General features: G+C 49.4%; 2 protein-coding genes across 12 annotated transcripts; one reads left to right on the top strand and one right to left on the bottom strand.

Annotated features, from left to right (window-relative positions):
• Window positions 1-8,577: 8,577 nt before the first annotated feature.
• On the top strand, window positions 8,578-9,555 carry Bglap (bone gamma-carboxyglutamate protein). Its single transcript, NM_013414.1, has 4 exons — window positions 8,578-8,690; window positions 8,839-8,871; window positions 9,015-9,084; window positions 9,285-9,555. Exons 1-4 carry the CDS (start codon window positions 8,627-8,629, stop codon window positions 9,415-9,417), a joined length of 300 nt encoding a protein of 99 aa, NP_038200.1. The 5' UTR covers window positions 8,578-8,626; the 3' UTR covers window positions 9,418-9,555.
• A 74-nt stretch (window positions 9,556-9,629) lies between these two features.
• Window positions 9,630-14,551, bottom strand: Paqr6 (progestin and adipoQ receptor family member 6). Of its 11 annotated transcripts, XM_017591103.3 has the most exons (9): window positions 13,522-13,583; window positions 13,050-13,125; window positions 12,778-12,925; window positions 12,318-12,445; window positions 12,034-12,236; window positions 11,832-11,958; window positions 11,110-11,206; window positions 10,740-10,890; window positions 9,630-10,435 (listed from the first exon to the last, which is right to left on the bottom strand). In XM_017591103.3, exons 4-9 carry the CDS (start codon window positions 12,422-12,424, stop codon window positions 10,161-10,163), a joined length of 960 nt encoding a protein of 319 aa, XP_017446592.1. In that variant the 5' UTR covers window positions 12,425-12,445; window positions 12,778-12,925; window positions 13,050-13,125; window positions 13,522-13,583; the 3' UTR covers window positions 9,630-10,160. The 11 variants fall into 11 exon arrangements, 10 of the variants coding, with proteins under 10 accessions (XP_017446592.1, XP_017446590.2, XP_038959044.1 ...); XM_017591101.3 differs by lacking the exons at window positions 12,778-12,925; window positions 13,522-13,583 and adding an exon at window positions 13,819-14,551; XM_039103116.2 differs by lacking the exon at window positions 12,778-12,925 and having other exon boundaries at window positions 12,034-12,104; window positions 13,522-13,777.
• Between the last annotated feature and the right edge of the window lie 1,267 nt (window positions 14,552-15,818).

The following is a 15,818-nucleotide window of genomic DNA, read 5'->3' as shown; positions in this document are numbered from 1 at the left end:
TCTGTGAGGATGCTTCCTTGCCAGGCGTCTGGGGTCAGGACCACTTCTGGGCTCCTGAACTCTGTCTGAGGGCTCTGGAAGCCTGCAGCCAAGAGTGGGTTATTCTGATATCACCCTGTGCTGAGGACAGCAGGACCCAGGGCTCTCTGAGGTCAGGGTGAGCTGTCACCATAGCCGGTGCTGCCCTGTGCTGCTCTCTAGGGCACAGAAAAGTGATGAGACCTGCAGGGTAGCTGAGTACAAGGACTTTACCTTGTCTCTCCCACCCCACTTTTACCCCAGGCCCACCAATAGAAGGGCCAGGCCTTCCTAGGGTGGGGCAGATGTTCCTCTCTCCTGCTGAGACCCTCATCTCAACCAGGGGCTGCTTGGTTAGATCTGTCTGTGAAACCCTAAGGACAGAAAAAGCACCATAGTGGTCTCCTGTGCCTGTCTCCATAAATAGCTGGGCCCTTCTAGCTGCTCTTCAGAAAGGTACAGGATTTATACCTCTGGGTGCTCTGCTTTCTGCCTACCTGGCCTGTGTCATTTTAGTTCAGGTTGGCGGGTGAGTTACCAAAGACAGTTCAGGGGTAGGCATAGTGGAACATGTCTCCAGTCCCAGCATTCTAGAGGTCAGGGCCAGCAGATCTCTTGCGTTTGAGGCTACCCTGATCTGTATCATGAGATCATTTCCCCCCCAAAAAAACAAAAAAAAATGTCAGACAGGTCACAATACTAGATCACCTTCTGACCTCCCACCCCAACTCAGGCTAGGAGATGTGGTAGCTCTCAGACGGGAGACTGGGATAGGCTAAGGTGCTCTGTCACTGTGTAGACAGGCCTTTCTGTTACCCAGCCAGGCAGCTGGGAATCCCTAAGGCTGACACTAGGAGGCGGCCCTGGCAGTATCAAAACCACAGGGTCAAAACCTGGCCTTATACCCCAGCCCTGTGCACCTCCCTGACCTCTTCAGGCACTGCCTCAGAGCTGAATACTGTCCCTTGTCAGCCCCAGGACTGTGAGCTTTCCGCTCTTGGTCTCATGCTACCTGTCCTAGTTTGGCTTACTATTGCTGTGATATACACCATTGCCAAAGCAACTGGAGGAAAGGATGGATGGATTGATTGATTGATTCATTCATTCATTCATTCATTCATTCATCCATCCATCCATCCATCCATTTGGCTCACACTTGCATATCACTGATCATCAAAGGAAGTCAGGACAGGAACTCAAGCTTTTCCCCCTTTTTGTTTAAGCTGCAAGGCTCAGACTTCAATGGTGAGAAAAGAAACAACGGGATGAATCAATGAGATAATGCTTGGAAGAAAAATAAGGAGAAGAATGAATAAACCTCCAACCATGGTCACATTAATTATGAAGGAGCCGAGGTTGACGTTGCCAACATATTCATGTACAGAAGAGGCAAAGACCACGGCCACTTCTTCCAGGGAGGAGGAGCCAATATGAGAGCTGCTAACATGAGCAGTTCTTCCATGCAACTGGTTAATGTTCCAACCCAGGCCTGTGTTACTCTGGACCCCCTGAATATGATGTTGTACTGTATCCCAGGCCTGCTCCCTGGCATTGTAAGGAAGGGGAGTTCCACAAACCCATTTAAATGAGTCATTGTACAGACAGTAGAATGTTAATGTTCTGAATTTTATTACCCATAAACAGGACTGCTTCCTCTCATGCATTTGACCTGTTCTGAACTCTCCTATCTGTCTGCTCTTGGAACGTCAGAGCCAAACTAACATTTTTTGATAGCTGATCCCCATGATGAACAGTATGAGAAACTCGTACAAGAGAAACAGTAGAAAGAGCAAAAGAAGTCACAATATCAACCAGGGCAGGAATGCCTAAAATCAAAGCAGCTACAAATCGACTGGGGCCTAACATAAGGGAGGATTTGAAAACCAGGTGCCATTAACGTGAACAGATAGCAACACATATGACGGTTGGCGCAAAATGACACAGGCATTATGTTTTATAAAAGCTAGACAATTGGATAAAACACAACTGATACATGAAACATGAAAAGCCCCTTGAGAATCCTCTGCAAACTCCAAAGTGCCCGTGGCACCAGTGGAAAGAATTGAATGTGGGGCATCTACACAGGCAGTGACATGAGCAGAAGTAATCTTTGGATTATTCGAGGCCTAGTCAAGGTTACAGAGCTAGTCGATAAAGATCAGGCTGCAATGGAAGTAGGTTTCTATAATGTGAGGGCTGAAATGCACTGAAACCCAGCCTGAAGAATAGCAGGCAGGGCAGGGGCTGTGGGTAATGTAGCACCCCCTTAGTACGCTTATTACGATCCTTCAAAACATGAATAACATATTACATGCTTGAGGAAAAATTCAAAATCTTTAATTTTTAGCAGAAGCTTTATCTAGTATAAAAACATTAGTAATCTCTTCAGATACAAATACAGCCCTACCTGTGGAAGAACCATCAGTAAATACAGTAACAGCATTAACTAACGGGACACTTGAATAATTTTTTGGAAAAATAACCTTTTGGGTTGAAATAAATTGAGAGGAAGGGATTCTTAGGCAAATGATACAAAATTTGACCCGTGAAATGCAAAAATGAAAGAGAAAAGGAATCAGAAAAATTAAGTAACCAATCCACCTGCTCTACAGGGTAAGGGAATATTATAATATCAAAATCCTTTCCCAAAATTTGTCTAATTCTTTTTCTGCCTTTGACAATTAACTTAGCTGTCAAATCATAATAAGCAACCAAAATTTCTGTATTAGATGGCATGGACCCATTCCCAGGCTCCATGATCTTACCAAATAACTCCAGTAGGTGTTAACTGTGTCTATAAAATAACAAATTGACAAGGGTGTTGGTCATCAAACTCATCATCGATTGTTGAGACAAGACTTTATTCACCAAGTCTAATGCTTGCTTGGCTCCAAGAGTTAACTGTCTAGGAGATGTTGGGACACACTATCTCCTTTAAGGATATTAAACAGAGGCTTCAATTCTTCTGTGGTCAACTTCAAATAAGGCCTCACACACTTTATTTCACCAAGTAATTTTTGAAAATCACTTAAGCATTTAAATGAAAAGTATCCAGAACGATCTTTTCATAGTAAATCTGAGCAGTCTTTATTTTATTTTAAATAATTGAAAGGAAGGTCTTCCTGTATCTTGTTGGGAGCTATTTTCTTTCTTTTCTTTTAAGATTATTTTATGTGAGTACATTGTCACTGTCTTCAGACACACCAGAAGAGGGCATCAGATCTCACTACAGATGGTTGTGAGCCACCATGTGGTTGCTGGGAATTGAACTCAGGACCTCTGGAAGAGCAGCCAGTGCTCTTAACCCCTGAGCCTTCTCTCCAGCCCGTCAGGAACTATTTTCAATCTATAATATGCCAGTTCTTTAATCAATCTAGAAAGAGCTGTCTCGAGTATCTGCAAATCTGGATGAGCCAAAAGAATATCATCCATATAATAATATAACATCACTTCTGGAAACCCTCTCCGAATTGGCTGTAATGCCATGGCCACAAAGTTTTGACACAAAGCGGGGCTACTCTTCATTCCCTGGGGCAACACCTTCCAATGATATCTTTTGTAAGGTCTTTGTAAGTTTATTGAAGGCAAACTGAAAGCAAAATGTTTCCTACCGCCAGGGTGAAGAACTATAGTAAAGGCAACCTTGTAAATCAATAACAAAAGGGGGACATCCTAAAGAAATGCCACTAAGGATGAAAGGCCAGGCTGCAATGCCCCTTGGCTTCCACAGCGTAATTCATCTTTCTTAAGTCTTGTAACAATCTCCATTTTTTAATTTATTTTGAGTACCCCATGGACTAGTTGATTACTGTATGTGTCACTGCTGTAAATGTTGTTCACTAATTCATAGGCAACCTGGATATGTTCTCCATAAAGGGGCCTCTGATCAACGCAGACTGGCTGATCATAAAGCCAGGATTTTTATCAGCTGTAACGTCAGCGACCCCTAAAAAAGGAGGAGGAGGAGGACCTATTCTGTTTCTGTCTGGGCAGTACTGGCTGAACCTGTCCCTGCAAATTTTTTCCTAGACCCTTTTTCCAGGTTCAAAACCCATTTTTCGCATTTGCAACAGTACTGGATCCTTGGAGGAAATCAAAAAGTCACCCATCTGATCCAGCATGTCTCTTCCCCAGAGTGCAAAGGGCAGTGAAGGGATGATAAAAGTCTGGAAGATTCCTGCATGTTCACATCCTTCTAGTGAAGGATCTCTGAACTCCCAACCACACTAGAGGCCATGCCCACTCCAGCTAAGTTGGATGCAGTTATCTCAGCTGGCCAGGCACTGGGCCAATCCTTTCCTGAAATACATGAGACATCCGCTCCTGTATCTAGCAATCCTTTTATATAATCTGGTGCTCCCTGTACCAATAAAGTTTTAACTGGTCTTGTCTTAGTAATTTCTTGTGCCCAAAATACCATATTACTAGACCCAAAGGCACATCTTTCTAGGGCAGTAATAGAATTTCCTTTCCTAATCAAAGGGAGGAGAAGCAACTGAGCAGTTCTTTGTCCTGGATGAATCTGTAAGGTGTGACAAGCGGAGGCTATCATAACCTGAATCCCCGAGGGTAGTCAGCATCAATAACCCCAGGAATCACATGAATCCCCCGAAGAGATGTTGAACTCCGACCCAAAGTAAGACCCATAGAGTCAGATGGCAAGGATCCATAGGCTCCCGTAAGTATTAATGTAGGCGTGAGTCCTTAGTTAATATCTAATCAGAGGTGGCACCGAGGTCCAATCCTGCACTCCCTGGGGTAGCATGAAACAAGGTGTCAACTATTCGCCTGTCTGGTGAAACAGATTGTTGGGGCACAAGGTCCTTTTTTTTTTTTTAAGATTTATTTATTTCATGTGTTTGAGTACACTGTCACTGTCTTCATGCACACTAGAAGAGGGCATCAGATCCCATTACAGATGGTTGTGAGGCACAAGGTTCTTATTGTTTGAGGGGCCTGGGATTGGGCCTGCCATCGGTTTCCCTGCTGAAGGGCTGTCAGAGGCTGTCCATATCTCTATGAAAACTCGACCTGCAGTTGTGTTGCCAATGAAATCCTTTTTGGCAATCAGGACAAAGAGTAGTAGGAACAGTTCCTGATGGCATTGGAGACAGCTTTGTAGGAGCAGGAAACTGACTTTCACCTTTAAGAGGATGGTTTCATCCAAAATGCCCCTACTGATCACAAGAAAAACACGCCTAAGAACCAGGACTTCCCCTTTTTTTGTTTATTAAATAGAGGCTGTCTTGGGGCCATTTCCTTGTTGCAGCAGCAAATGCCAGACCCTGTACCACCATGGGAAAATTCAACACAATAGCAAATAAAATGTTCAAGAGTGGATCGTTTTCTTCTGCCTTTCAGTAGAGCCTGATAATTGTTATTAGCATTTTCATAGGCCATTGTTTAATTACTATGTCAGCTGCAGGTCCCTCAGGGATAGCCTTTCCTATCACTTCCATCAGCCTGCCACAGACTCTGTATACGGCTCCTCACTTCTCTGCTTAACCTCAGCCCAGGGAACAATTTTAGTATCCCCAGTAGGCAGAGCTCTCCGAGCTCCGACAGCACTAGCAGTAACCTCTTTAAGAACAGGAGCTGGTACAGCCAACAGAACATCCAAAGTGGCCCATTTTCCCAGGCCTGTATAGGGCGGGAAGCCTTTATCCTCCCGTTCTTAGGGTTTTATCACCTTAGACTGCAGAAGCCCTCGAATTTCATCCTCCTATCCAGCTTTCCACAACAGAAATTGGCCTCCTGAAGGGCAGGATCTTGCCAATCAAAGGAAGGCATGGGGCACCTGCTAAATTTTCCACAAGAAATAAAACACGAGGAGCAGTAGGCCCAAGTTTAGACACTCCCTCCTTTAATTCCTTAATCAACTGGTAAGATATGGGCTCCCATTCAGGCTCTCTACCCTCAATAGGATAGGAGAGCACTGAAGAGGAGGATCCCCCTCCCCGTCTCTGGCAGCAGCAGCCAATCAGTACTTAGGAAGTCTGTACAGAGCATGGGGTGGGGGATCAGGATTATGATATTTAACTGCTTCTTCCTCTAAATCATAGGCATCCTCTGGATCTAGGAGTTCATTATCCTCATTTTCAGAAGAATCGGGGGATGTACCCACCAACTCCACCATGTACTATTTTGCAGGAGAGGGATGAAGCGTTTCTTAGGTTTTGAAATTAAAGGTGTGCACTCCCAGCAGTGGAACCAGAGGTGGGTTTGCTAAGTCAGTGACCTCTGCATGATTAAAAGCCCGTTTAACTACAAACCAATAGCTAACCACATTTTCTGGGGCATTTTCCTCCTCATCTGGATGTTCAAGAATCCATAGTTTTATGTCTTTCCCTACCTTTTTCCAGGCTTTCTCATCTAAAGTACCTTTCTTGGGAACCCAAGGACTAGTCTTTTTAACAAACTGCATGAATTCATTCAAATGTTGTTGCTCAAAATGGATACCCTTTTTAAAATAATGCTCTTTAATGCCTTTTTATACTCAGAAGGTTCACTTTGGCCCATTATGAGTCAGGGGGAAAGGAAGCACTACCCATTCTTTTTTCCAGCCTTAATCTTTGACGGGGTGGGGTGGGGTCGGAGGAACTCCCCGAGTGGGTAAAGGTTCAAGAGCCCTTGGGTGCCACCTATGCTGGGGTCCAGCCTTGATAAGAGTCAGGGATCATCAAGGACTAGGGATACCTGGTAGGTGAATAATAAAACACACAATTAAGATACAACACTGGGGCCGGAGAGATGGCTCAGTGGTTAAGAGCTCCGACTGCTCTTCCAGAGGTCCTGAGTTCAATTCCCAGCAACCACATGGTGGCTCACAACCATCTGTAATGGGATCCGATGCCCTCTTCTGGGTGTCTAAAGAGAGTGACAGTATACTTACATAAAACAAATAAATAAATCTTTAAGATAGAATACTGACAGGCTGGCTTTCTTTTTGGCATGGGAGCCCAACTCAGAATCAGGGTACTCACCTGGACTTGACTCAGCCCCAGTCTTCTTTTTTTTTTTTTTTTTTTTTTTTTTTTTTTTGGTTCTTTTTTTCGGAGCTGGGGACCGAACCCAGGGCCTTGCGCTTCCTAGGTAAGCGCTCTACCACTGAGCTAAATCCCCAGCCCCCCCAGTCTTCTTTTTAAGATTTATTTATTTATTTATTTATTTAATTTTATCTATTATATGTGAGTACACTGTCGCTGTCTTCAGGCACACCAGAAGAGGGCATCAGATCTCATTACAGATGGTTGTGAGCCACCATGTGGTTGCTGGGAATTGAACTCAGGACCTCTGGAAGAACAGTCAGTGTTCTTACCTGCTGAGCCACCTCTCCAGCCCTCCTATTTTTATTATCCAGAATTATTATGCAGACTGGGGGAACGGCTGCAGATTTACTCATCTCTGCCCGCGGCTCTATATTACTTTCGTTACCACCTAGAGTGAGTGACTGTAACACACATTTCTCTTGAATTCAAGAACAACCTTCACTTTAATATTATTGATAACATTTAGTTTCTGGATATCAAGTGGGCTCCTACTAGATCATGCCAGGTCACCAAATACCAGTTTAATCAAGGAAGGAAGAAAGAAAAGGAACAGTAAATAAAAAGAGTGACAAGTACTAAGAATTGCAAAAAGGACATCCCAAGGTGTTTGGACCAAAGAAGCGGGCCTTGGGGCCTCTCAGTACTCATACTGGGCCCCAAGAGACCATGGCCATTGCTCTGAAATACGGTAACCCGGCAGGTTTTTCTTCCTTGTCATCAGGGGTCCCAGGCATCTTGAGCTTCATGTGGGGTGTCTCTGACACAAGCAGGGCTAGAACCTTGAGGCAGAAGCTCGAAGCCATGGAGAAGTGCAGCTTACTGGCTTGTTCATCATGGCTTGCTCAGCCTGCTGTCTTGTAGAACTCAAGACCAAGGCCCAGGGGTGGCACCACTCACAATGGGTTGGGCTCTCCCCCATCAAAACCACTAAATAAGAAATGCCCTACAACCGGATCTTATGGAGGCATTTTCTCAATTGAGGCTTTCTTCTTTCAAGTTGACAGAAAACTAAGCAGGACACTTCCCCACCCTTCTCCCCACTGGATGAGCGGAGCTGCCCTGCACTGGGTGAATGAGGACATTACTGACCGCTCCTTCCTGGGGTTTGGCTCCTGCTCTCACGGCAGACACTGAAAATCACAGGCTATGCGAGTTGGAGCCAGTTTGTCCCAAACCGATTTTAGATCTCTGTACCCTCTCTAGGCTATGCTCTAAGGAGCTCGTCTCTAGGGCCAGCCAGTGCTCCAGCTGAGGCTGAGAGAGATGGCACACAGTAGGGGTGCTGGAGCAGCCCCTCCGGGAAGAGGTCTGGGGCCATGTCAGGACCCGGCAGCCTCTGATTGTGTCCTACCCTCCCCTTCCAGGCCTTCGCCCCGGCAGCTGCAGTCACCAACCACAGCATCCTTTGGGTTTGACCTATTGCGCACATGACCCCCAATTAGTCCTGGCAGCATCTCCTGCCCCTCCTGCTTACATTAGGGGCTCAGGCAGTGGATATAAAAGGTATTGCAGAACAGACAAGTCCCACACAGCAACTCGGTGCAGACCTAGCAGACACCATGAGGACCCTCTCTCTGCTCACTCTGCTGGCCCTGACTGCATTCTGCCTCTCTGACCTGGCAGGTATGTGCCCTCCTGGTTCATTTCTTTGGATAGCCACCCTCTTGAAGGTCTCGGGATCTGCTTTGGGATGGCAGAAGGGAAGGGACAAACTACCAGAGAGACAGACAGCAGGGAGGGAACAGAACTAACTGCACTGTTTTCTTTACAGGTGCAAAGCCCAGCGACTCTGAGTCTGACAAAGGTACTGACAGGGAGCCTGGCAGAACCTCAGCCTTGCCCCTCACCCTGTCCCCTAAGCCCCCAGACCCCTCTGCCTTCTGTCTGGGTGTCCCCACTTTCCCTCCCAAACCCAGAATTACCTGATCCTGTGCCTCTGTTCCACAGCCTTCATGTCCAAGCAGGAGGGCAGTAAGGTGGTGAATAGACTCCGGCGCTACCTCAACAATGGACTTGGGTGAGTGGGGAGGAGGCGCTGGGCCAGGGCCCTTTGCTTTCCATATTGGTAGGGAGGAGTTGTGCTGGGTGGTCTCTATGAACTGCCGAGGGTCCCATGCCTAGGACCCTGGAGCCTCTTGTGCAGTGGGAAGAGTGTGTGTATACCCCGTGTTGGTTAATGCCACTGCGTATTGGTTGACGCTACTATATGCTTCTCAGAGCCCCAGCCCCCTACCCAGATCCCCTGGAGCCTCACAGGGAGGTGTGTGAGCTCAACCCCAATTGTGACGAGCTAGCGGACCACATTGGCTTCCAGGACGCCTACAAGCGCATCTATGGCACCACCGTTTAGGGCATGTGTTGCCCTGGAGCCCAACGGCAGCTTCAGCTTTGGCTACTCTCCAGGACTCGACCCTCCCTGTTCCCTCTCTCTGCCTCGAAAGTATGGACGGCACAGCTGCTCCAAAATAAAGTCCAGATGAGGAACGGTTGGGCTCGAGTCTGTCCATTGTGGTGGTGGTAGGGGTTGGAGAAGGCTTCATGTTCAATCCCAGACAGCCCCAGTCCGGTTCATTTGCGTCTTTATTATACTGCTCTGTGATGGATCGCACCAGAGGTCCCACAGCCCGCCTCCCCACAGTGATTCCCACCACATCCATTATCTCACCGCCAACACAGACACACCCAGACATGCAGATCAGAAAAGGCCTGGTCACAGTGGTAAGCAGGTCAGGCAGCTCACGTGTAGACAGAGTTGCTGACACGTGGCAGTCTGGTCCTGGGGCAGGGTGGGTATGTGGCCCTCATGGAACAAGCTTTCAGGGTGACCTGAGGTGAACAGGTTCCAGGGCAACAGGGTAGAAGCCCGGTGAGAGGCCTTACACCTCCCACTCCGCTCCCGCCTGGTACCTGTGTCCACTCGCAGGCCTCCACCACTGGCCTCTTGGGGCCTCCATCCTGCCACCCGTCCCCAGAGAGCCTCTTCTCTGCAGCCACCCTTTCAGAATCAGAATAGCCTCCACCTTCTCAGGCCCATGTCAGGGCTCCTCCACAGTAATGAAGTCTGGCCTCAGCCTCCCTCCATGCCAATGGGCCTCACTGTTGTTTGGCTTCGAGTTCCTCTTCGAGGGGGCCACCCTGCAGCAGGGGGCAGGCCCCAGGGCTCCGCAGCAAGGAGGCTGTGAAAGCGGCGATGATGAGCAGGTTCCCAATCACTGCCAGGCTTAAGGTGGCCACGGTGGCCTCCAGGCCCAGGATGGGTTCCTGCATGGCCAGCCAGCCTCTGCGGGACCCCATATCAGCCAGCACGGCTTCCAGCTGGAAGTGGGTGCCCAGCACTGCACAGATGTGGAACAGCTGGTGGCTGTGGCCTGAAGGGCAGATAGACTGGTTAGGTAAAGACCCATCCCACCATCCCACCTTTGAACAGATTCACTTGTGACCCAGGGCAGTCACCTGTCCCTTGGGCCTGAGAAAGGGAAAACCTGACCCCTCCTATAGGTTCTAGACTGAGCTGCATAAGGCCTTAAATTCTGTCATTGCTGAGCCTGGGGACTTGGGAGGCTGGGATATCCCTTTGGCTCTATCATCCACCCTCTGGCTAGGATACCCCACATTCCCGGTTCACTCTGCAGTCGGGAAGCAGTGTCCCTTCTCTCCCAGACCAGTGCTCACCAATATAGTCGAAGCGCCCAGGCGCCAGGCGCTCTGGTAGACGGGCTGCAAAAAGGAAGCCTGTGAGCAGAGCGCAGAGGAGGTGGTAACCATGGCTGCAGCTCAGTGCGTCCCGCCCACAGCTGTGGGCCCTGCCCCAACACAGCCGCAGCTGGTAAAAGAAAAGAGAGCAGCTGGGAGCGTCTTTGGGAGAAGAAACAAGGGGTACGGGTACATCTAGGATCCGGTGGGGGGAAGGGATGCTGAGGGGGTGGGCACTAGGGGCCTGCGCCTAAAGGGTAGGCAGAGAGCTGAGGTTAGAGACCGAGGGCCACCATGAGGTCAAGGTGGTAGGTAGAGCAGGATCTGAGGAGAGCCCTGGTACCCTTACCCTGTAGAACAGCGGGAGGTTGTCAAACAGGAAGGGGTAGGCAAAGGCGGCTGTGCGGAGAACCTTGCTGAGCCCGGGGTTTTCTAGCTCTGGGAACCTGGGAGGCAAGAAAAGCAGGTTGGTCTGCACTCCTGGGTGAGTATAGGTCAAGAAGTTATGGGAACCAAAAAGAGGTGAAGGACCTCAGAGGCTACACTCAGAGGCGGGTGTGCTGGGGCTCGCCTGTGACCCCAGCATTGGGAGGTAGAGGCAGGAAGGTCAGGGTCAAGACTGTCTCAGCCAGACGGTGGTGTATGTGTGTGTCTGTGCTTTCCTTTAGTCCCAGCACTTGGGAGGCAGAGGCAGGCGTGCATCTCTGGGCTTGAGGCCAGCCTGGTCTACAGAGTTCCAGTGCTACACAGAGAAACTCCAAAAAAAAAAAGGGGGGGGGTGGGGTGGGAGGGGATAGGGGCTGGTGGGATAGCTCATCAGGTATGCTACCTACATAATAAATATACGTTTACGGGTAATAAAAAGGAAAAAGAAAAAGGCCCTCAGGACGCTGGATCCCTGCCCTGTGTAAGTGTCACATCTGTGTAGTGTCCATAAAGACATAGCATAAGGTTAGTGTACTGGCCAACAGTAAGGCCTCCCTCGTATTGGGTAGGATACTGGGGTAGCTCAATAACAATGGGGTGAGCCTTGCCTACCCTTTCCGACACTGGGGGGTACCCAGAACCCACCGAGAGTAGCAGGAGAGGCCGGTGCACAGGAAGGAGTTGAGTGCAGCAGCGGGCACGAAGAGCTGGTGTAGGCGGCTGTGCAGCCAGGAGGCCGGCATGGAGTAGGCAGCATAGGGGAAGGCGCAGCCTGTGGCGAGGTGCGAGCTGAGGTTTGCGGTTTCACCCTCTGCACTCCACCCCCACTCCACTGCCCTCAGCTCACCCAGGCTGTAGAGGCTGAGTGCCCCGTAGTCCAGGAAGTAGCAGATGTGACGAGCGCGAGGCGACATGGAGCTAAAGGTGTGCGCGCAGCAGGATGCAAAGGGATAGAGGCAGGTGGGCAGTAGGAAGACCAGCAGCGGTAGGTGGTACGGCTCCGCGTGGAAGCCCGGGCTGCCCAACGCCAGGAGGCGCCACAGGAAGTACCTGCGCCAGACACCTGCTCAGGCGCTGGGCCCGCAGTGTGCCTGCCCACCCGTCTGCCAGCCGTCTGAACCTAAGGCTCACCAAGTGGGCAGGAAGTGAGTCCAGATGTTGACCGTCTCGTTAGTCATCTGGAAGGAGCTGAGGACACAGTCTAAGGCAGAGCTTGTGGGGCATCGGTAGCCAGACATGATGCCTTCTTCCCAAAACACCTGGGGGTGGCGGGGAACAGAGGAGTCATGATATGCAGGCCTTTCCCCTCTATGAAGTGTCTGGTAGCCAGGCGTATTGGTATACGCCTTTAATCCCAGCACTTGGGAGGCAGAGGCAGGTGAGTCTCTGTGAGTTCGAGGCCAACCTGGTCTACAGAGTAAGTTCCAGGACAGCCAGTGCTACACAGAGAAACTCTGTCTCGAAACAAACAAACAAACAAACAAACAAACAACAACAACAACAACAACAACAAATAAGTGTTTGGAAACACGATAGAAGATGCACAAGCGATCACAGTTCCAAGCCAAGCACAACCCAACCCCTTTCTTACCAGCCTTCCAAACCCATGGGGCAAACAACAGAACCAGAATACTGAGATCAAATAGGATGGAGAAATACACACACACAGGGTGTTCTGCAGAAGGGGATTCTGGGTGGAGGGACGTTTAGGAATGTGGGTAGAGGTCACAGGCTCTATACTGAAATGGAAAGGTAAGAAAGTTAGCTTGCAGGAGGAACTTCCCTAATAGCTAATATGAGAAAAATCTCTGCCCCAGTGAGTTTTTTGAGGAGGGGCAAGGTTGATGGGTTGGGGCCCCTCACCCGGGGGACCTGATGGACTCGAAGGAGTTGAGGCAGCTTGAGACTGAGCATGGTGGCCCGGTACCTCCACGTTGACCTGAAGACAGAAGGGCAGGGGTTGGCACCCATCCAATTTCCTATGATCAGATTCAGACTAGAGTCAGCCACACAGGTGGCCCCTTTTCCCTTCCTGGCCCTAGCCTGAGGCATCCATTCAGAGGTCCTCAGTCTCTGGGGGTCTTCAGTGAAGGGCTCCCCAGCAGCGAGGCTTCCTCTTGTTAGTAACCCCATTTGCTCCCCGGCCAGAATCCTGACTCTAGGAGGCCCCACCTAGAGGACCGAGACTTCCACACACAAAATTGGTGCCCTCGAGGAAATTGTTTAAGGGCAAGGAATTAGGGGGTGTCCTCCTCTTCTCGAAGGATACCATTTGTGCCCTTGGGAGTACTCGGAGCCCCTGCCCCTCCTGGGTCCCGCGTCCCTCAGCCCAGACCTGTTTGCCGCGTCCGGGTGGCCTCGGCTCCGCCTGCCCCACCCGCCTCTCAGCCGCCTGGCCCAGCACATTCCTTGGCACCGGCGGTGGGGCGGGGCGAATGAAGTGGGCGGGGCCACTGACCAGGACCGATAGGACCCTTTCTCCTGTCTCAGACTAAAACTTGTCAGCAACTCCACCCGCTCTTCCTGCCTCTAGACCCGCCCATTCTGGGCACTTTCTGGGATCTAGGGGTCTTCACAATCAATATGTCCTGAGACCGGTGCTGAGGATCTTGCCCAGCTTAACAACACAAACCTGGTCCCCAGACCCTTCATCCCAAGTGAAGAGGAGGTATAGGAGGTGCCAGTGCTGACTGCTGCCCAGCTGCCCCGGGAAAGGGCGAGATGAACCGGAGAGGAGTCTCTTTGCCCTCAGCAATAGGGTCTGGAGATCTCTGCTTCAGTGAGGAATGCAATGCAAGGTGGGCAGATGCTTCACTTCCATTTCCCCAGATGTGAGCTGCATTACCCAGAGACTGACCAAGCTCCCAGCCAGGCGGACTGGACTCCATAGGCAGAGTGGTTCCTGCCACTCAGATTGACAGAGGGGAAAGTGGCTGAGGATGTGGGCCAGGCCTGGCAGAATGGAGAGACAGGGCGAAGCCGGGAAACAATCTTAGCCTTGTCTGCCTGTCATGGGACAGCACAGGGTGGCCCGGCCCCATTAGCAGGCAGCTCACTTGGCCTCCTGCACACAGCCAGCCCTTCAGGGTGTGTCTGGACCCACTTCACTATGCTGTCTAGATCAGGATAGGAGGCCAAACTGGGATCTAATCTGCTTTGACCAGGACACCTGGCCCAAGTCTCCCAAGATCTGAAGTTGCTAGGCAGGAAGCTCCAAAATCAATTGCAGCTGCAATCTCAAAAGCAATCCGTTTTGCCCTTGGTGAATGTTGGCCCACCTGGGAAGGAAGGATGCACCAATCTGAGTTGCCAACCCAGGAGGGTAGAAATAAAGAACCTTGACTTCAAGGCTCACTTCTTTTTTTTTGGTTCTTTTTTTCGGAGCTGGGGACCGAACACAGGGCCTTGCGCTTCCTAGGCAAGCGCTCTACCACTGAGCTAAATCCCCAACCTCCCAAGGCTCACTTCTTTTTCCTTCTGGAGGACACCACCTAGCTGGGAACAACAAACCAACCCCGGGCAGTAGATTCATCAAACACTCTGTAAAACAGGTATGGTGCTTCCTGTGATCTCAACCTTGGAGAGGTGAAAGGAACGACCAAGGCCCAAGGTTGGGATGGCTATGAAGCAGTTCAGAAGCCTCCTTGAGTTTCCTGGAACTCAATTGCATGTGCTGGTTAAACAGTTCAGTAGTAGTGATGTGGAAAAACTGGATAGAGCCAATTAGAAAAGACTGTAATAGATCACAAGAGCAGAATTTAGCTAAGGAAGCACTGCTTCCAAAACACCGGAAAGATCCATAGTATTCTAACCAAGCCTTTTTGAGTGGAGGGGAGGATATAAATGTTTACTCACTAACAAGGCTCTGATTCTCATAACAAAGGAGACAGTGACTTTACAGCCAACCAAAGGCAAACCTCTTACAGGCATCTCAGGGGCAATGTAGGGTCACAAGCATCATTAAGCTTGGGTCTACCATTAAGTCCCCTGTACTTTTATCAGCAGAAACCTAATTCTTCGAGGTAGTCAAGACCCTGGGTAGTAACTATTCAAAAAAAGATCACTGGCAGGGGCATATGCCTTTAATCTCGACATTCAAGAGGCAGATTCAGGCAGATCTCTTGAGTTTGAGGCCAGCTTGGTCTACAGAGTGAATTCCAGAACAGCTACAAAGAAACTGTTTGGAAAAAAACAAAACCCAAAACAAATAAACTCAACAACAAAAACCAAACCAAAAACTTGGGTGCAATTTGGGCAGTGTGTATTATCTTTGCTGTGTAATCTCCTGTCTAAATGGTCAGACTTAGTCTTGTTTCTGTTTAAATTAAGTGTAACCTGGGGACAGGACCTGAAAGGAACTTAAGGATAACGATGTTTGTGGCATGCATAAGCATAAAATGCTAGTAAAATCTTCTATTCAATGTCAATGCTGTTTGCCTGTGCTTTGCCTGGATGAATCCGAACCATGGATATGTCTGGTGCCAATGGAAGTCAGAAGTGGAGGATGGCAACCAGATTCCCTAGAAATGGGACTAAGGATGACTGTGAGCCACCATGTGGGTGCTGGGAATTTAAATCTGTCCTCTGCAAGTGCAACAAGTGCTTTTAGCCACTAAGTCATCTCTCCAGCCC

This window comes from Rattus norvegicus, chromosome 2 (assembly GCF_036323735.1).
Source record: "Rattus norvegicus strain BN/NHsdMcwi chromosome 2, GRCr8, whole genome shotgun sequence".
In the NCBI taxonomy this organism is placed as follows: domain Eukaryota; kingdom Metazoa; phylum Chordata; class Mammalia; order Rodentia; family Muridae; genus Rattus; species Rattus norvegicus.
This window is presented reverse-complemented; position numbering and strand designations above follow the sequence as displayed.